We start from the raw sequence: 19,967 nt of genomic DNA, 5'->3' as shown, positions 1-19,967 counted from the left end.
CTTGACAAGTGATGAGTTGCTGTAACTTATTAAATCAAGTTGAATTTGCTTTAATTATGTTAACTTCATTTTATAAGTTACTAGCATCTCATCACTAGTCAATACAGTTGAAATGACTTGAAAATAAGAGTTGATTAAACTTAAATATTTAAGTTTTTTTTTAGTATATTTAGACTTGGAGGCACAAAATTTTTAGTAAAAATGACTTGATCTTGAATTTCTTTCAATCAAATACACTAGTCAACATTTGAATTGGATCAAAAAGTTCATCAAAGTCATCCTAAGACAAGAACAGATATTATTAAAAATTTTAAGAAAACTTTTATGAAAGATTTTGATCCATTTCAAATGTTGACTAGTGTATATTCCGAACTATATTAAGCATTTACTTAAATACATTTAGTTAATCATTAACCAGTCTTTTTCACTTTATTAACACATTACTTGTTTAATTGTTTAATACTCCAGCATTATAAGTCAACTTGATCATTACATTACTTAAATGAAGGTAAGACAAAAATAACACAGGAAACTCATCAAGATACAGCATAAATCACAGACCCACTTTCAGGCTTTTGCTTTAAATATATTTTATCCAGGAGTGAAATTGTACATGTGCAATAACAGTTTATCATTTTAGGTTCATTGATCCGTGCACACTGATCACACTACTAATACAGTGAATGTGAATGTAAACTTAATTCTCAAAATTCTATTAGATGAGTATAAGGTCCATTTGTATCCAACTTCAGGACCTGTCTGTTCCCATACGTCCCATGTTTGACTTCTGTGATAGTTTCACTTTTCTTGCAAGCAAAGAGTTCACTTTGACACTGAGACACAAAGCTGCCATAGAGCTTCAGTCCTTCATCTTTACCAATGTTACCATGGTACTGCATCCCCCTTCCTTTTGGTTTTCCCCCAAGTGTGGCCTGGGGTACAATAAGAACACTGCCAGGTAGTTCAAGGACGGAGGTATATTTTCCAGTGGTCGTCTCACAAAGCTTCGTGTTTAGTAATGTTGTCACTGAGAGGAAACAAGCATAACCCATTTCATAACCATATGCAGCATGCATGCATACATAGTGTATTTGCATTGCATAAGTGACACAAAAGCAACAAAACAACATACCCATTTTGGGGATTATATCTTCAGTGGCACCTTTGAAAAAGCAGATGTAGATCACCATTCCCCTATTAATCTGAATAAGCAGAAATGCATGTGCTGAGTGATACTCATGACAATTCATTAAATCATTCAACCATTCATTCATTGAATTTTGACAGATTTTTTAATCTCAACCCATTCAGCATCAGTCTCTGCGTCTGGAGGTTTAACTTGGAGTCGTGCATGTAGACACTGCTGGAGAACAACTCGTGCTTTAATGCCGTTATCGCCTTTTTCGGCCATTGTCATGAAATAAACCGCAAGTGTTGATTGCAACTAAAATACCACTTAAAAGTTACGGTTTATTATCAGAAATTAAAATATATGTATTTGTCACGATCTAATTTTGATATGGAAAAATAAAACGTTCCCTTTCATTAAGAAAGTTTTTGTTGCCACCTTTCTTTTAATGAACTATGATACGAGCTTTAGTCGTTTCCGCGTGAGAATGCAAACATTATACGTCATCAAAAAGCGACAACAGGCCGCGACGCAACTTGCATTATTACCGATTGTTTATCTCGCTCATGTGACATTGCACTGTATTTATCTTCTGTTGTGTGTTATTTTGTAGAAACTGTAATTCATTGGGTCGAATGAGCACTTAACAATTTTAAAGCATCATATGGAAACCACACCGCTGTTTGTATTTGTTAAGTCTAAAAGATTTAGAAGATGGTTAAATTATACGACAGCTACAGAAATTATTTGCAAATATATAAATTTGCATCAGATAATATCTGCAGATGTCTTTCACCGGCCCGAAATAAACATGAAGTCCGTTTTAAGGTGAGTAAATTCAATGCAAATACATATATGTAAAAAAGACTCTGTTCAGATATCCTTCTTTAATGATAAGGCTGTACTGAGGTCAGTCTGGCATTGACACGGGGTGTGGTTTAAACTGAGACTGCGCGAGAGCAGGAGGAGAAGTGGCTTTATATTGCAATGGCAGACCGCAAAGTTTGCCGTCTCCGTAACTTTTATAGAAACAGAGCATATTAATCTTGCAGAACTCAATGCAACACATTTAATCGTCCCATAAAGAGCCAGAGTCTGTGATGCTATCGAATGGCAGTGGATGGGTGTGATTGACCAGTCATTTGTTTGATATTTCTCTGTGATTGTTATTAGTGTGTGTCATTGACGATCGTAAGTTGAAATGTGTTTTATATTTACTGTCATATGTTTCAAATGAGTGATAATCACTGTATATCACAATAACTTCATGTTAAGTTGGTTGTCATATAATATATAAGCATATTTGTAGATTATCAAAGTAAATGCCATCATTACGTTTCTACCTGTGATGATGTAGCGATTATTTATGCTAAACGGTTAGCACTGAATGCACATTTCTAACGTTTGCGAAGATTATCATGGTAATTGTATTTATTTGTTTTATTGTAGAACCACACACACACACACAAACACATACATAACTTCACATAGGTGCACGTGTACATCAACTGGACACGTGTGTCATCCTTCATCGCCACGTGAGAAGACATCAACGAACCAACGACAACGGATCACTACCTCTTATATCAGATAAGACATTCGGACATTTGGGACTGTTAATAACTTTACTTAAGAATTTAATTCTGTGTTGATACATCGTCACAACTGCAATTATCTGTATTATTTACCTTCACTACTTCAACTGCTGTATTTAACAATTTATTTATGTAGGCCTACGTTCTTTATTTGTATATTTATTTGAGTAATTGCATTGTTATGAGTGTTTAATTATTGTTACAATTTCTATTTGATTATTTAATAGAAATTCAGTTCATTGAACAAAGTCTCTTGCTCTTCATTTATTCCTTGTCCTGGACGTTAATTGTGATTAAAAGATCCTCTGAGGTGATTGGCATCGTAATAGTAACTAGTGCATTTCAGTTCCTTGCAAACATTAAATGGTCCTTCGAGCCGGATGCTATAACTGCTTCAGCTATGACGTCCAGACCCAGGGAAAAGTTAGTAGAGCAAGAGGTGGTAAGGCCACGCAGGGTAATTCGTCCGCCTTTGCATCTGCAGGATTATGAGGTTAGCTATCCTCAAAGGCACCTTACATTTCCAGATGAGCAGGTTAGTGTTGTAACAAATGCTGATGTTCTCTCATGTATTCGTGAAATGAGAGAAGAAAGCAGGCAGCTCAGACAAGATGTTCAGCGCATTTCAGACATAATTGCCACTTCTCCTGGGTTAGCTCCGCCGCAGGTCTCATCTCCATCACATGGTATGGACTATAGGGTGTCATCAACACCAATAGCTGCTAGTATGTTGGCTCCACAACAGGATGATCGAAAACCAAGCCAAGCAGAAAATACTCCAGTGCTGCCCCCTAGAGATGAGTCCTTACACAAACGTGGAGATGGCCACCAAGACCTCATAGCAGATCTTACTCACAGCTTAAAGACAATGGGCAAACTAAGCAGTAGTCAGTCACATTCAGGACAGTCAACTCCTCAGTATACAGAACCGCCTCAGTGTGATAATGACTCGTCGCAATACTTACCCAATCATGCTGCTAATGTTCACGAATCGAGACAATCTCAATATGATCGTCATTGGTGTCAGTCTGATAATCCAAAGTTGCAGCGGCCCAATCCATCATCCTACCCTTCATGGGATTCTCAACATTCTCTAAATAATGCTAAGGTTGTTCATCAATATTCAGAATTCCAATCTGCTAATGATACTTATGATCAATACAGTGGCGACAGAGGGCGCACTTAGAAGAGGACTTCATTATTCGATTCAAGACCTTACTTTCAGCATAATAGGAGACATGAGAGCTATTGTGACAATGAACGGTTTCACTTATCTGATGCATCATTTCCTCCTTTGGAAGAACGTGGTCTTGATCGTGGCTTGTTCCTTTCACCAGTGCAGTACCGTGGGCCCACTCCTACTATCCCTGACTTTGTTCATGATGACCCGCGTGAATTCACCAGACTTAAGATTGCTTTAGACAATGTACTGCCTAATAACGCTACTGAATCTTTCAAGTTTCAAATCTTAATGGACCATCTTAAGTTAGAGGATGCTCTACTTGTTGCTGATTCTTACAGTCATAGTCGTTATCCCTTTAGTGACACTATGAAAGCACTTACTGACATGTATGGGCAGCCACATCAGTTAGCGTTGCAACGGATTAGCCAATTGATGGATGGACCCAATATAAAAAGTGGTGATGTCAAAGCTTTCAAAGCCTTCGCCCTCAGAGTCAGAGCATTAGTCGGGATGTTGAATCAGTTAGGAAGCCCAGGCTGGACGGAGCTAAAGTGTGGTTCACATGTATCTCGCCTCTTAGCTAAGTTACCTTATGACCTAAGAGCCAACTTCAAGAGATTTGTTAATCCCCTTCAGAATCCCGTTCCTACTCTGATTGATTTGGCAGATTGGCTTGAATATGAGGTCCGTGTGCAGGTGGAAGGAACGCAGTATGGCACATACCATGAACCTGACAAGCAAGCTTTCCGCAAAGACAAAAGGGTTGGATTCATGCAACGAAAACAGACCACTGTCCTGCATGGAGGAGAACAGACATGTTTGTCCATCGAAAATGTGAAAACGACATCAGTGTCTACAGATAAGAAACCAGAAAAGCCTAAAAAGTACTGCCCATTCTGCGATTCTATTCAGCACTATATGAATCAGTGTTCTAACTTTAAGCTGTTGACAAAAGAGCAAATTGAGAACTGGATCAAGACTGGTAACAGATGCTGGAGATGTGGCAGAGGTCATCATTCCTCAAAGTGTACTTTGAAAGCAAAATGCAAAAAGTGTGAAAGGAGACATCTTGAGGTTCTTCATGATGTAAATGCCAGCTCTGATTCAAAATGGAAGGACAGAAGTAAAGAGTCAGAAGGGAACACAATCCCACTCACTTCCACTTCCCAGACTTTATACTTGGATCGGCCTACAAGTGGTAGACAGGTATTGCTCAAATTAAGTCGGGTTGTACTTTGGAATGGTGATAAATCACTAGAGACCTATGCAGTGCTGGATGACGGCTCCGAACGGACAATTCTGCTGCATGATGCTGCTCAACGTTTAGGTCTGCAAGGAAAACCTGAAGACTTAGCCCTTCGTACTGTCAGACAGGAAGTCCATACCATACAAGGACATTCAGTGTCATTTTCTATATCGCCAGTCTCATTACCTGACAGAGCATTTCAAATTCATGGAGCATTTACTGCTAAAGAGCTGGGTCTTGTTCAACACACATATCCCATCACTTACTTACAAGAAAAGTACCACCACTTAAGAAATTTGCCTCTGCCTGATATCACTCAAGCCCAACCATTGGTGCTCATTGGCTCGGACTATCCTCATCTGATTACACCTATAGAACCTGTGAGATTAGGCCCGCCAGGTGGGCCAGCAGCTGTACATACACGTCTTGGGTGGACATTACAGGGTCCATCAAGATTCCTTCAGTCTGTGTTGCAGCCACAGGAATGTCTTTTTGTATCTTGCTCATCTCCAGAGACTGAACTTTTTAATCAAGTTGAAAGGCTTTGGAAACTGGACATTGTACCTTATCAGTCTGAGAAGGTTGTCACTCGTTCACGACAAGACACAGAAGCAATTCGTATCTTGCAAGAGAAGACAATCAGGATGGATATAGAAGGGGTCCAAAGATACGCTACTCCACTACTATGGAAGGAATCTCTCCCACCATTGAATGCACCAAAGGAAGCTGTGTTAGCCCTCCTCCACAGCACAGAAAGACGCCTAATGAGGGAGCCTCAGAGGGCAATAAGTTACAACGCTGAGATTCAGAAGCTAATACAGGCAGGCTATATTACCCCGCTCACTACAAACCAGTGTGACCTGAGTCTTCATTCGTGGTACATACCACATCATATGGTTAATCATAACGGCAAAGACCGCATTGTGTTTAATTGTTCCTTTGAGTTCCAAGGCCAGTCTCTAAATGAGCACCTCATGCCCGGGCCTACTCTAGGAGCAAGTTTGTTGGGAGTTCTACTGCGCTTCAGGGAACACCCTGTAGCGATCTGCAGTGATATACGCGGAATGTTTCATCAAGTCCGCCTCCTTGATGAAGACAAACCATACCTCAGATTCTTGTGGCGCAATGGAAAAACAATGGAACCTGCCACAGTCTATCAATGGGAGGTTCTTCCGTTTGGGACCACTTGTAGCCCCTGCTGTGCTACATTTGCCCTTCAGTCACACGTAAAGAATTACCTTGAGCCTACAGATGAGGTGAGAAAAACAGTGGAGCGTGGATTCTATGTAGACAACTGTTTACAAAGTGTGCCAACTGAAGAACAGGCTGAGAAACTAGTTCACCGATTGCAGGATCATCTATCAAAGGGTGGATTTGAGCTGAGGCAGTGGGCAAGCAATGTCCCTACAGTTATTCAACACCTTCCAGCTGAGCTAAGATCAGATAGCAGTGAGATCTGGCTTAGTCAAGGGACAGACAATCCTCAAGAAAGGACCCTTGGCCTACTATGGCAATGCAAATTGGATACGTTAGCATATAAGCCCCACCAAGGTGAAGATGGTGAAATCACAATGCGGACAATCTACCGTACTCTGGCAAAACAGTATGATCCCCTTGGGTTTCTTATCCCCTATACCACAAGGGCTAAGATCATTGTCCAAATGTTGTGGGATAAAAAACGAAGTTGGGATGACCCTTGCCTTCCTGCTCATTTACTGGATGCATGGCGTCAGTGGGAAAGTGAACTGCCTGCACTAGCCAAGATATCACAGCCCAGATGCTATAGTTCATGCCTTCATTCCACTGTTAAATGTCGCAACCTACACATATTCTGTGATGCGTCTGAAAAGGCATATGGCTCAGTGGCGTATCTGACAACAGAAGATGATCAGAGCAATATTCAGGTATCCTTCCTAGCTGCAAGATCCAGAGTTGCACCCAAGAAGCAGCTCTCCATAGCACGATTGGAGCTCTGTGCAGCATTGACAGGAGCACAGCTAGGTTCGGTGTTGCAAAAAGAGCTGACTTTGGAAATTCACAACTGTGTGTTCTGGACTGATTCAACCACAGTTCTTGCCTGGCTCCAATCTGACTCTTGCCGGTACAAAGTATTTGTGGGAGTCCGAATTACTGAAATTCAAGAGCTGTCTGACCCCAAAACATGGCGTTATGTTAACTCATCATCTAATCCTGCTGATGACATAACAAGAGGTCTAACATTGGATCAGTTGGCTGGAAATACTTCTTGGAACAAAGGTCCAGACTTTTTGCTGTATCCTAGTTCTTACTGGCCAAAGACACCAGAATGCCTAAACACTGAAGACATTCAAGAGCTTAAGAAATCTGCATTTTGTGGGGTAGTGAATGAGACTAAAGGAACTGTAATACCAGATGCCCTCCAATTTCAAAGTTATCAAGAACTTCTGGAAGCCACAGTGCAGTCCCTGAATGGGGCGGCCGCCAATAAAGGACCGCCTGATGCAGATGACTTTAGTGAGGCAGAATTAACTGTTTTGAGACACTGTCAGATGCAAGACTTCCCTGAAGAGTATGCTTTGCTTAAGGAAGGGAAGAATGTGCCTAATCGCAGCAGATTAATGAAACTCACTCCCGAATATGACAACAACTCTGCATTGATTAGAGTAGGAGGAAGGCTTCGTAGATGTGACAGTCTAAACGATGAATTTTTGCATCCTATAGTCCTGTCTCCAAGTCACCCAGTCTCAAAGCTCCTCATTAAGCACTATGACAACAAATTGCACCATCCAGGGGCTGGCCGTGTATATGCAGAATTACGACGAAAGTTCTGGATCCTACGCGGAAGAGAGGCGATTAAGAAGTACCAACATGAATGTTTTGAGTGTAACAAGTGGCGAGGGAAAGCAGCAGTTCCTAGAATGGCAGACCTCCCTCCATCAAGTCTCAGATTGTTTCGACCCCCTTTCTATTCCACAGGAGTGGATTGTTTCGGGCCCTTAGTCATCAAAATAGGGCGCCGTACGGAGAAAAGATGGGGCATTATATATAAATGTTTGACGACCCGAGCAGTACACCTTGACTTACTCGATCACATGGACACTGACTCATTTTTGATGTCTCTTAGGCGTTTTATCGCCCGTAGAGGGAAGCCTTATGAGCTTCTCTCAGACCAGGGAACAAATTTTAAAGGAGGACATACCGAGCTGGAAGAGACTTTTCACCAAATTCAGCCTACTATCAAAGACCAGCTAGCCAAAGAACAGATCAGGTTCCGCTTCAATCCACCCAGCGCACCACACTTTGGCGGCTCATGGGAAAGAGAAGTAAGGTCAGTGAAAACATCACTAAGGACAACACTTGGAGCTCAAGTTGTCACAGAAGAAGTCCTAAGAACCATCTTGCTTGAGGTTGAAAGTATTTTAAACTCAAGACCTTTGGGTTATGTCTCCAGTGATGTAGGTGACCCAGATCCTGTGACCCCAAATTCTTTACTCATGGGGCGGCCAGATTCTTCACTGCCACAGGTAGTTTACCCTGATTCTGATCTTCTCAGTCGAAAAAGATGGAGACACAGTCAGATACTAAGTGACCACTTCTGGAAGCATTTTATTCATGATTTCCTGCCTACTTTACAAGCACGTCAGAAATGGAACCAAGACAAAGAAAATATTACAGTTGGAACTGTCGTTCTCATTGCTGATGAACAAATGCCAAGAGCCCTCTGGAGAGTAGGCACTGTTACATCTGTCATTCCTGGTTCTGATGGTAGAGTCAGAAGTGCTTCAATTAAAGTGAAAGACCATACTTACACCCGACCTATTGCACGATTAATAAGACTACCCGCCTTACCTCCAGACACTGATGACTCACAATAAACTTAATACTGGCAAATTTGTTACCACAAATTTGGGGGCGGCTGTAAAAAAGACTCTGTTCAGATATCCTTCTTTAATGATAAGGCTGTACTGAGGTCAGTCTGGCATTGACACGGGGTGTGGTTTAAACTGAGACTGCGCGAGAGCAGGAGGAGAAGTGGCTTTATATTGCAATGGCAGACCGCAAAGTTTGCCGTCTCCGTAACTTTTATAGAAACGGAGCGTATTAATCTTGCAGAAATCTATGCAACACGTTTAATCGTCCCATAAAGAGCCAGAGTCTGTGATGATCTACCGAATGACAGCGGATGGGTGTGATTGACCAGTCATTTGTTTGATGTTTCTCCGTGATGGTTATAAGTGTGCGTCATTGACGATCGTAAGTTGAAATGTGTTTATATTTATTGTCATATGTTTCAAATGAGTGATAATCACTGTATATCACAATAACTAAATGTTAAGTTGGTTGTCATATAATATATAAGCATATTTGTAGATTATCAAAGTAAATGCCATCATTACGTTTCTACCTGTGATGATGTAGCGATTATTTATGCTAAACGGTTAGCACTGAATGCACATTTCTAACGTTTGCGAAGATTATCATGGTAATTGTATTTATTTGTTTTATTGTAGAACCACACACACACACACAAACACATACATAACTTCACATAGGTGCACGTGTACATCAACTGGACACGTGTGTCATCCTTCATCGCCACGTGAGAAGACATCAACGAACCAACGACAACGGATCACTACCTCTTATATCAGATAAGACATTCGGACATTTGGGACTGTTAATAACTTTACTTAAGAATTTAATTCTGTGTTGATACATCGTCACAACTGCAATTATCTGTATTATTTACCTTCACTACTTCAACTGCTGTATTTAACAATTTATTTATGTAGGCCTACGTTCTTTATTTGTATATTTATTTGAGTAATTGCATTGTTATGAGTGTTTAATTATTGTTACAATTTCTATTTGATTATTTAATAGAAATTCAGTTCATTGAACAAAGTCTCTTGCTCTTCATTTATTCCTTGGGTCCTGGACGTTAATTGTGATTAAAAGATCCTCTGAGGTGATTGGCATCGTAATAGTAACTAGTGCATTTCAGTTCCTTGCAAACATATATGCTTCTTCCCAGCAAACATTGGTCGGACGGCAACGTCGTCTCCCTGGCCAAAAGAGGTCGCGGCAGGACGCCACAAATGGTGTACTATTGGTCCGAAATCAACGTTGTCTCCCCGTCCAAAATTAGTCGCTGCTGGACGGCACAAATGCACAACATGTCCTAAAATGCATTTATGTAGTCCTTGTGAAATATGCAAATGCTGTGCGTACACCTTGGTTAATACTGCAATAATTAATTTAAGTGAACAACGTAGTTTTTAAGAGGTTATGAATAGACGTCCACTCACGTCTTTTACACGTCTAGACTCGTATGAAAAAAACATAATAATCTTTATGAAATACACGATTTGTATACAAAGTAAATATATTAACTTTATCTTGTTTAAATAAATTATAATCACAAAGTGCCCAGTGTGATTGCAAAGCCACACTGCATTTTAGTCATTATTTCAACCTGTTTTATTATTGAATGTATGCATATAAATGTAAAACAGATACATATCCGGTCACCATTTAGGTCTGAGTTGGATGTAATTTCAAAAACTCTGCTTCCAATATTATATTAAGAAATATATTACAAAATCCCGCGATAGGACAGATTATCTCGCGAGATAACGTCACGCGTTCTTCCGGAAGTTCACATTCAAACAGGAGGAGCGGTTACGAGGGAGTTTTGTCTATATATTATGCAAAATCTACTGTTGGGTAAGTACATTGTGTATTATTTGATTAACGTGCATACGTTTTACTTGTTTGACACGAAGGCTCCGAAATAAACGTTGCCAGAATTGTTCACAATGAGTATGGCAAAAATTAGCTAGAAGGCTAAAAGCTAACGTACTTTGAAGTTATACATGGTATAAAGTATGTTTAAGGATACAGTCAAAGTTATTACTGTAACTTATTAATATAGCCTCTTGAAAGTCTCTTTCAGAAAGTAAATTATCTGAAAAATAAAAGTTATTTGGCATTAATGGAATTACAATGATTTGATTGCCTAAACATTGCACATGCAAAATATTAAATACTGTTTTGCATTAAAAGTTGAGCATAAGTGTTTGTTTGATTAACTTCCTTTGCTTTTGTTTTGTACAAAGGAAAAGCAGAACCTCATCCAAATAAAAATAAACAAGCTGTTAAAGGTACTGTGTCCTACACAGACCCTCCAAAATATAACCACCCAAAACCCAAGTCAGGTAAATGCCTCAGTTTGAAAATACATTAACAAATTGGAGTTGTTATTGTGGAGTTAATATAATTAATTACAATTTCGTTTTATTTACAGTTGAAGATCAACACAAACCAAATGAAGATGCACATTCTACAAACAATAAAAAAAAGGTATGGAAAACTGTAGATATGAATTTTTGTAGATATGGCTTAAACAGTCTACACATTTGTTAATGTTCTAATGTGTCATATGTCCTTGTTTGTGCTAAAGATCAAGTTTTGTGTCAAACACACTTGGATGAGACGTGCCCGACCCCTGACTTTGTCTACCCTACATTAAGTTGTAAGTTTTTGACTTCTTTGCTTAATACTACGAAAAAGCATGATTTTTTCATAAAGGACTTTTATATATTTTGATATGAAACTCAAAAATGTATATAAATTGTTTTGGTGTATTTTGTTTACACAGGCACACTTCATGACAGTAAACATCGGTATCAAGATGGTGTGATTGATCTATACCCTAGAATAAGCTGTGACACTATGAGACGTACGTGCTACTGATACTTTTGTTATTTTTTTGGTGCATTCCCACACTATACAAACACGTTGCTTTGCTCCTAACTGCATACACTTTTGCCTTTATAATGTCATTCTCATTTTTAGGTAAAAATTTATTCCATGAGTCAGGGTTTTGCCTGAATGTCAACATAATATCCAAAAACTTTGATATAAAAAATGATTTATTTTAATATTTTACACTACTGTTTTTTTTTAAATACATTGTGCATGTGTATGTTTATTGTACTTAATGAAATTACATGCAAGGTGTAATTTGTTTCGCAGGGTTACATAATGAACAGCCATCTTACAGACACCTGAAAGAGGCATAGTATTGTTTTCTTGTGTATTGTCATACACCTAAAGAGGATTTTTTAAAATCATACAATTGTGGTGTTATTTATTCATTAATGAGTTCTTTCTTATCTTAAATAACTTTTCATTTTTCACTTCTTTTATTTTTAATGTCTATGTAGTATTCTCTACAATCCCAAATTCTGGATTGACGCCCCAGTACCAGAGGGCACGCCAATCCCAGAGAGCATCCATCTGAAAGCAGGTGATGGCAATTTACTACTAATCAAGGAACTGGCTTTACTGACGAGATGCGCATGATATCGCATGTGATTTATCGTGCAGCCCTAGATTTTACTTTAGTGACAACACAGCTTAGAGGATAAACATGTACATTTCTCTGAATCTGAGTTAATAGTTACAAATACAGAGCTTATAATGTCTGTCATTGCTCAACCACAAAGACCTAAAAGTACAGACAGCTAATTTCATAACTAATGCAGTATTACACTGTGAAGTTATTTATATATACTGTTAAAATATTACACTACCATGTAAGTAACTATATTTGTCCAGGTGAGGTAACACAAGAAAAACTAACAGGATGGAGACTACCTGATTCTTCACCTATGGCCTCAGCTTCAAATGCAAGAAGCAAGAAATGCTATATGACGTGTATTTTGCATTATGAATACATTATGAATACATCAAAGATGTTGATAACAAGTTGATCTGCGTAAATTGTGACATAAAGAATATGTATATATATTTCCATCTATCTTTCTATCTTTCTATAACATTATTTCAATTGTTTTCACATGTAGGTCCAGCAACTGTCTGAGTTGGTGTATATTCTGTCAGAGACTGCGTGAACAATGTTATGAACAGGTATGTATTTCTCTTGAATTGTGTAATCCTGCATAATATTTAAGGAATATATGTTGATTACCACCATTAACCCAGCTATTTATATTACTTCATTTCAGGATTTAATCTGTCACACATTACTTGTCAGAAGTTTTAATGTTCGTAGTGGCTCAAACAGTCAAACAAGAAATCAAAACATAATTTCAGTGTAAGCCATTACTTGTCATCAAAACTTATGGATGAGGATATAGTTTATAGCACTTGTTACATGATAGATGAGTAGTTGTGAAATGTTAAAACATAGTTTATGTTTGAACATTGCATGCAATTGCTATGTTGCACATTACTGTTAATTGTGATTTATTGACCATTTAGGTAATTTGTCTAAGGTGAAGTAATCAGACATTTCTTTCACAGAATTATGTCTAATTGTCTTATGGCAAAGTTCAATATGAGTGGTGGTGGACATCTGGAAAAGAAGGCTTTTAAAGGCACACCTTTGTATTATGTTATTCAAGGTAATTTGGGGAATATGTTGATCTAAAAAACTTGTTTTTGTATATAGATGTAATTTTTATTGCTATGCTTTATGTATTTAGGGGACATCACAGCTCACCTGTCTTTATCAGAAATATCCTGTTCATTTTTTGACAATTACAAACCTAGTTCAGGGTCTTTCTCAAGGGCACCACAGTGGTTTTGTAGAGGGAGGGGACAAATGCTGTTTCCCCCACAACTGATCTAACACTTATTTAATGCAGGACATCTTGTATTGTATTTTAATTGTATTTATTTTAAAAAGAAACATATTCTTCTCTTCCCTCAGATGCTGTGAAGAGGTGGAGCCCAAATGCCACCGACTCGGAAATAGATGCAGCTATGGCAGACCACCTCAAGCACGCTCCAGGAAGAGCTGGGGGTTGTGAATACACTAAATAAGCCAAACAGCTCTAATGTGTAAAAGAGAGAGTTCACAAAAAAATGAAAATTGTTATAATTTTCTTACCCACATGTTTCAAACATGTATACATTTCTATTTTCTGCTGAACACAAAGATTGAAAAATGTTTGTAACCAAGCTAACTGTCGATAATTTTTTTTACAATTGTAGTAATGGGTTGTGAGATCTGCTTTCTGCTTTCTATTCTTTCAAATATCTTTGTGTTCTGCAGAACATAGAAAAGTATACAGGTTTGAAACATAAGAGAGAGTAAATTACTAAATAATCATTTTTGGGTGAACTATCCTTTTATATAGTAAAGTATTTTGAAATGGTTATTATAGTTAAACGGTTTAAAAAAAATAAAAAGTGCTGAATCGGAACATGCTTCTTTTTTTGCTTATGTCCACAAATAATGTGTTCTTTAATGTGTTTGTGAAATACACGTGATTACAACGTTATAAAGACGTTCAGGTTTGACTGGACTGAATTTGTGTATTTTAAGAACCTTAATAATTGCCTATTACAATTGTACAAACTAGCCTGTTTTATATGCACGTTTAAGTGAGTATAACGCCTGAATTAAGCAGAGACTCATATTACCGTCCAGAAGACGACATTTTTAGACGTGCACGGACCGTGCAGAAAAGACGTGTGATTCACGGTCAGATGACGTCAAAGACGTCGGTTGGATTTTCATTTTGGAACTATTTTTCAACCATGACGGGACGTGACGAACGGACGTCTTTTCAACGGTCATCACACGTCCAAATGTTTGCTGGGTTGTCAGTATCATTAATATCTAAGTGTTGCATAGAGAAACACTATTTTAATAATTATATAAAGATCATAATCATTAATATTATGTATAGTTTATTTGTTATTACATAGTTTAAGTAATAACCCATACTTATTCTGTTAGACTTCAGGTGCAGGTTTACAGGAGAGACAGAGGCATCTCATGGCACGAGGTTTGCCAAAACTGAAGCCCATAGCTGGAGTCAAAGAGGTCATTGTTGTTGCATCAGGAAAAGGAGGGGTGGGAAAGTCCACAACAGCAGGTCTATTTTCTTTTGGTTCCCCAGATCCTGTTTAAGATCTCTAATATGTTTGCGCTTACTTTTTTTTAAATAAAAAATGTTCATCTGAGATGCTTTAATTTCTTCACAGTCAATCTTGCTCTTGGACTTATGGCTAATGATCAGGTAACAGACATCCCAGTCTTAAAGGGGTCATGAATTGGCTTTTTTCTTAAAATTTTGCACTGTTCTTTGTGGTTGACTAATAGCATTAGAATGTTTTTACCTAAAAATCATAATAAATAATTATTAACTACTAGGATTTCTTATGCCCGGTTTTTGAGCCTCTTTTGGGTGTGCTGCTTGGAATACTTGTAAGTAACGACCCACTGCTATTTGTGGGTAGCAGTGTTGCATATGTAAAAAGTTTCAATGTCCCGTCTGTGCATGTACGCAATTGCACGTTGTAATTATTATGATTATGGTCTTTCGCATTACTATGATGTAATAGTCACACACTTTTCAAAAAGATTCGTATTCTGTCTTTGGTTTAAATGAAAGCTGTTTTCGAAATAACAAGGAAGTGTTACTTTTTGAAACGTGCAGAATATTTTTAAAGACCTCTTAACTGTTAAAAGATCAAGCAGAATTTAAATTCTCAGTTCACGGCCCCTTTAATCACTTCATTTACATCATGAATTGAATCACATATGTACAGATTTGCCTTTAATTGAATTATTGCTTTCTGCTTGGCTGTCTGCCTCACCACTGTTTACTGTCAAGTAGAGTAAATCAGTGGGGCTTTTAGATGCTGATGTCTATGGACCATCAATTCCAAAGTTAATGAACCTGAAAGGAAACCCTGAATTAACAGACAGTAAGTGTTTGAGTATTCTCAACGTTTGCTTTTAAATGATAATATATAGCATGTTCGATAATGCAAAATCCTTATTTTCAGACAACTTAATAAGACCACTTGTGAATTTTGGAATTCCTTGGTAAGTATGCCTACATGGAAGAGTTATAGTTGTAGTGCAATTTTATCATGAAATGGTCATACAACCAACTAACGTGGTTAATGGTAATATGTGACCCTGGACCACAAACCCAGTCATAATGGTCAATGTTTGTTTTTTTAAATTGAGATTTATTAAGCTGAATAAATAAGCTTTCCATTGATGTATGATTTGTTAGGTATGACAATGTTTGGCCGAGATAGAACTATTTAAAAATCTGGAATCTGAGGGTGCAAAAAATACAATTATTGAGAAAATTGCCTTTAAAGTTGTCCAAATGAAGTCCTTAGCAACACATATTACTAATGATAAATACATTTTCGATATATTTACAGTAGGAAAGTTACTAAATATCTTCATAGAACATGATCTTTACTTTATATCCTAATGATTTTTGGCAATTAACAATAAACAATTTGGACCGATACAATGTAATGTTGGCTATTGCTACAAATATATCTATGCTACTTATGACTGGTTTTGTGGTCCAGAGTCACATGTTAATTGATAATGGTAAATTGTTAAAAAAATATATTTTCAGTTAATCAAATGTATAACCATTACTTCTGTTTTTTTCTTTTAAATAATAATTCACTTACATTTAACTTTCAAACATTTATTCTCACCTCTATTATCATAAACAACTTGTTGTATTATATTGTTGTATTAACTTATGCAAATGACTTTGGTGTAGCACCTTTAGCTTAATTTGTCTTGTTCTGCATTATTTTTTGCCTGCCCTGTCCTCTACAGTATGTCAATGGGCTTTCTGGTTGAAGAAGTTGCACCTATTATATGGAGGGGTCTGATGGTGATGTCAGCGATTGAGAAGCTCCTTAGGCAGGTGTGTGGTTTGGATTAAATTTTTTTTGGTATTAATTGGATTTTGACCAAAATATATTTGTTGTCCTCATCTTGCACAAATAAATCTTTTAAAGAGAGTCCAGTTTCCTTATATATGTTGTTTATATTATATTGAATACATTACATTACAACTTTTTCCATGTAGGTAGATTGGGGACATCTAGATTACCTTGTGATTGATATGCCACCAGGAACTGGAGATGTCCAACTGTCTATTACTCAAAATATACCAATAGCAGGTAAAACATGAAACTTAAGGTTAATTTATTCCAAACAGGAGACATATTACATGATCTTAAATAAGAATGCTTTTTGTTGATTAAACATACATGGATACATAAGGGCGGTTTCCCGGACAGGGTTTAGGTTAATCCAGGACTAGGCCTTATTAATATTAGGTAATTTAAGACGTTTTTACAAACATACCTTACAAAAACCACAACAGGTGTGCATCTTAAATGAAATCTGTGTCAACGAAACATGTTCAAATTAAACAGGACAAGGTGTTTTTAAATTAAAACAGCTCAAACATGCATTTTAGTCTGGGACTAGGATAAGCCCTGTCCAGGAAACCGCCTCATAGTTCCTAACAAGTTTATTATCCAGAGGACGAACTCTCCAACACAGTATGTGTGAAATTGCTTGTTTTTATTTTTTCAGGTGCAGTAATAGTCTCCACTCCTCAAGACATCGCTTTGCTCGATGCACGTAGAGGTGCCGAGATGTTCAGAAAAGTTAACGTTCCGGTAAATAATTTGAAATTTGTCCTTTTAATCTTACAAAACAGGATTTGAACATACATCTAGTTGATTTATGTATTTTTTTTACATTTTTGTGCTAATTTTAGGTATTGGGCCTGGTTCAAAATATGAGTGTTTTCCAGTGCCCCAAATGCAACCATCAAACACATATTTTTGGCTCAGATGGGGCTAAAAAGCTGGCTCAAACTCTCAAAGTTGAGATGCTTGGTAAGGTCATTCTAACACTGGTATCCCTTCAATAAACTTTACAGTGAATGATAGTTGTAGCATACATTTGACTTTTGAGGCAAATAAGTGTGAAATTGAGCAAAATTGTAAAACAATTAGGGAACAGGGCTTAAGCCTAGTCCCAGACTAAAATGCACGTTTGAGCTGTCTTAACTGAAAACATCTTTTACTGATATATCTTAAAATATATCAGTGCCATTGTTTTATATATAGATGCACACCAGTAATGTTTTTGCAAGGCATGTTTGTTGTCCTAATACAACTAAAGCTTATCCTGAAATAATCTAAAAGCTGTCCTGAAAACCGCTCTGAAAAATGTGTGTATCCAGATCTGATTTATCTTTATTGGTCTTTTTGAAGTCACTGTTGTAATTTATTCTTGCTGCAGGAGACATTCCTCTTCATCTCAACATTAGAGAGACATCAGACAAGGGACAACCTGTGGTGGTGTCTTCCCCAGATAGCCCAGAGGTAAGTGAACCTTCTGTCTTGCCTTTCATTCTTTTCCATCATGGGTAGGTATGTAAATGGTAAAAAAAACATTTATAAGGTGTCACAGATCTTTAAAGATTTGCACATCATGCTGGAAGAAAGTAAATCATAAGGTTTCCAGTCCATTCCCAGCTTAAGTACAGTTTGCTGTTAAAGCAAAAGTGTGAACGTGGGAGTTTACTGAGACATTTTGAAATGTAAGTTCAGTGAGATTTTTATGCTTGACTTTGCAGGCTCTGGCTTACAGAAACGTCGCAGCAGCAGTGATCCGACGACTGGCGGAGCTTTCAAGATGAATGACCTCCAGATTAAATGTAGTTTGAAATGATCAGTATTCAGTTCCAAATCATTTTCAAATCAGTACGTAAGCTGTTCATATGCATATTACAATACAGTACAGGAATGTATTTATGTTCTATATTTGAATCAACATGCTCTTCATGTTATAATTGTATGTATCAACATGCAGTTTGTGTTATTAAAACCATGTTATAAAATAATTTTGAGTTCATTCATAAGGATCACATGGATTTAGCTGTTTAAGAAATAAACAGCATGTGACTGAACTACCCGTTTAGTGCACTAAACTATGGAGAGCAGCAAATTCTCACCCACTAAAACAGAATGAAGTTGTTTAGCCTAAATGAATTGCACCACAAAAAGAAGATGTGTCCCGTTTAGTGAAGTTTCACAAAGGTTTAAATGCTCTGTTGCTACGCCTCGCAAAATTGTCTCATAGCAGTCATTAGAAATGTCACCTGCTGACACTGGTCACCTTTCTGTTATCAATTGTGCACTATGATGTGAACTAATTGTTTCATGCAAAGTGTAACAAATATATAAGCAATAGTTTTAATGATAATTTTATTAAATTGGTTAATGTTTAATAAAAATGTATTTTTAAGTTCTTCAAATTTGTTTGCCTTAGGCATTTCAGCACTCTGGACAGCGACAAAAAAAGAGTCAAATCATAAAGATGACTGAGAAACAATCTGCAAATCAGACACAGGTGCAAAACTCAATAATGCAAAGTTAGAGAAAATTTAAATTCAAAAAGTTATCCAAGCTCAATGTTATCCAATGGAAAATTTCTATAACAAGTAAATTAGTGTAATCTAATTCAACTAGATTGTGTTGATCAAACTGAACTAATTGAACATGAATGAAATCATTTTTTGTAAAAACTTTATTTAGTTAAAGAAAAACACCACCGTTTTTTTATATTTTATTATGTTCTTACCTCAACTTAGACAAATTAATACATACCTATCTTTATTTAATGCATGCACTTAATCCTTGCACAGCGTGTTGTGAATGTGTTAGCATTTAGCCTAGCCCATTCCCTGTTTGGATCCTAAGGAATGAATGTGGCTAGGCTAAATGCTAACACATTCACGACGCACTGTGCAAAGATGAAGTGCACGTATTGAAAAAGATAGAGAATGCACAGGCACACTGTATTCAGTCTTATCTGGAAGTTTACAGATCGCTATGTCGAGTCCTGTTTTTTACAATCTATGTTTGAGTCCCTTATGTTATCAAAAAAGTCTCTGATTGGTTAAATCTACTTAAAGGGACACTCCACTTTTCTGAAAATATGCT

The 19,967-nt window shown here is 37.3% G+C and overlaps 3 protein-coding genes and 1 long non-coding RNA gene across 6 annotated transcripts; 3 read left to right on the top strand and 1 right to left on the bottom strand.

Annotated features, from left to right (window-relative positions):
• Window positions 1–454: 454 nt before the first annotated feature.
• dtd2 (D-aminoacyl-tRNA deacylase 2) lies at window positions 455–1,609 on the bottom strand. The gene is made up of 3 exons (XM_073869666.1): window positions 1,300–1,609; window positions 1,133–1,204; window positions 455–1,027 (listed from the first exon to the last, which is right to left on the bottom strand). The coding sequence occupies exons 1-3, from the start codon at window positions 1,415–1,417 to the stop codon at window positions 705–707; spliced, it is 513 nt and encodes a 170-aa protein (XP_073725767.1). The 5' UTR covers window positions 1,418–1,609; the 3' UTR covers window positions 455–704.
• A 44-nt stretch (window positions 1,610–1,653) lies between these two features.
• On the top strand, window positions 1,654–19,273 carry nubpl (nucleotide binding protein-like). Its single transcript, XM_055172897.2, has 11 exons — window positions 1,654–1,957; window positions 14,908–15,046; window positions 15,156–15,190; window positions 15,791–15,881; window positions 15,963–16,002; window positions 16,774–16,864; window positions 17,030–17,123; window positions 17,545–17,630; window positions 17,732–17,852; window positions 18,262–18,344; window positions 18,599–19,273. Exons 1-11 carry the CDS (start codon window positions 1,844–1,846, stop codon window positions 18,659–18,661), a joined length of 957 nt encoding a protein of 318 aa, XP_055028872.2. The 5' UTR covers window positions 1,654–1,843; the 3' UTR covers window positions 18,662–19,273.
• LOC141365360 (uncharacterized) lies at window positions 3,921–10,154 on the top strand. Its single transcript, XM_073869665.1, has 2 exons — window positions 3,921–9,386; window positions 9,644–10,154. Exon 1 carries the CDS (start codon window positions 4,196–4,198, stop codon window positions 9,005–9,007), a length of 4,812 nt encoding a protein of 1,603 aa, XP_073725766.1. The 5' UTR covers window positions 3,921–4,195; the 3' UTR covers window positions 9,008–9,386; window positions 9,644–10,154.
• LOC141365361 (uncharacterized) lies at window positions 10,158–14,771 on the top strand. Of its 3 annotated transcripts, XR_012370583.1 has the most exons (11): window positions 10,158–10,859; window positions 11,252–11,350; window positions 11,440–11,495; window positions 11,596–11,667; window positions 11,794–11,874; window positions 12,171–12,211; window positions 12,362–12,444; window positions 12,756–12,833; window positions 13,004–13,067; window positions 13,464–13,564; window positions 13,873–14,771. It is a non-coding gene; the product is annotated as an uncharacterized lncRNA (long non-coding RNA). The 3 variants fall into 3 exon arrangements; XR_012370584.1 differs by lacking the exon at window positions 12,171–12,211; XR_012370582.1 differs by having other exon boundaries at window positions 11,794–12,211.
• Window positions 19,274–19,967: the final 694 nt, after the last annotated feature.

This window comes from Misgurnus anguillicaudatus, chromosome 7, assembly GCF_027580225.2.
Source record: "Misgurnus anguillicaudatus chromosome 7, ASM2758022v2, whole genome shotgun sequence".
In the NCBI taxonomy this organism is placed as follows: Eukaryota; Metazoa; Chordata; class Actinopteri; order Cypriniformes; family Cobitidae; genus Misgurnus; species Misgurnus anguillicaudatus.
This window is presented reverse-complemented; position numbering and strand designations above follow the sequence as displayed.

Coding starts and splice junctions, on each gene's coding strand:
- dtd2 (XM_073869666.1), bottom strand. CDS start 1,417: ATGACAATGGCCGAAAAAGGCGATAACGGCATTAAAGCACGAGTTGTT. Junction 1,205..1,299: donor GACTGATGCTGAATGGGTTG/AGATTAAAAAAT, acceptor TTCTGCTTATTC/AGATTAATAGGGGAATGGTG. Junction 1,028..1,132: donor AGATATAATCCCCAAAATGG/GTATGTTGTTTT, acceptor GTTTCCTCTCAG/TGACAACATTACTAAACACG.
- LOC141365360 (XM_073869665.1), top strand. CDS start 4,196: ATGGACCATCTTAAGTTAGAGGATGCTCTACTTGTTGCTGATTCTTAC.
- nubpl (XM_055172897.2), top strand. CDS start 1,844: ATGGTTAAATTATACGACAGCTACAGAAATTATTTGCAAATATATAAA. Junction 17,124..17,544: donor TCAAAATATACCAATAGCAG/GTAAAACATGAA, acceptor TTATTTTTTCAG/GTGCAGTAATAGTCTCCACT. Junction 17,631..17,731: donor TCAGAAAAGTTAACGTTCCG/GTAAATAATTTG, acceptor TGCTAATTTTAG/GTATTGGGCCTGGTTCAAAA.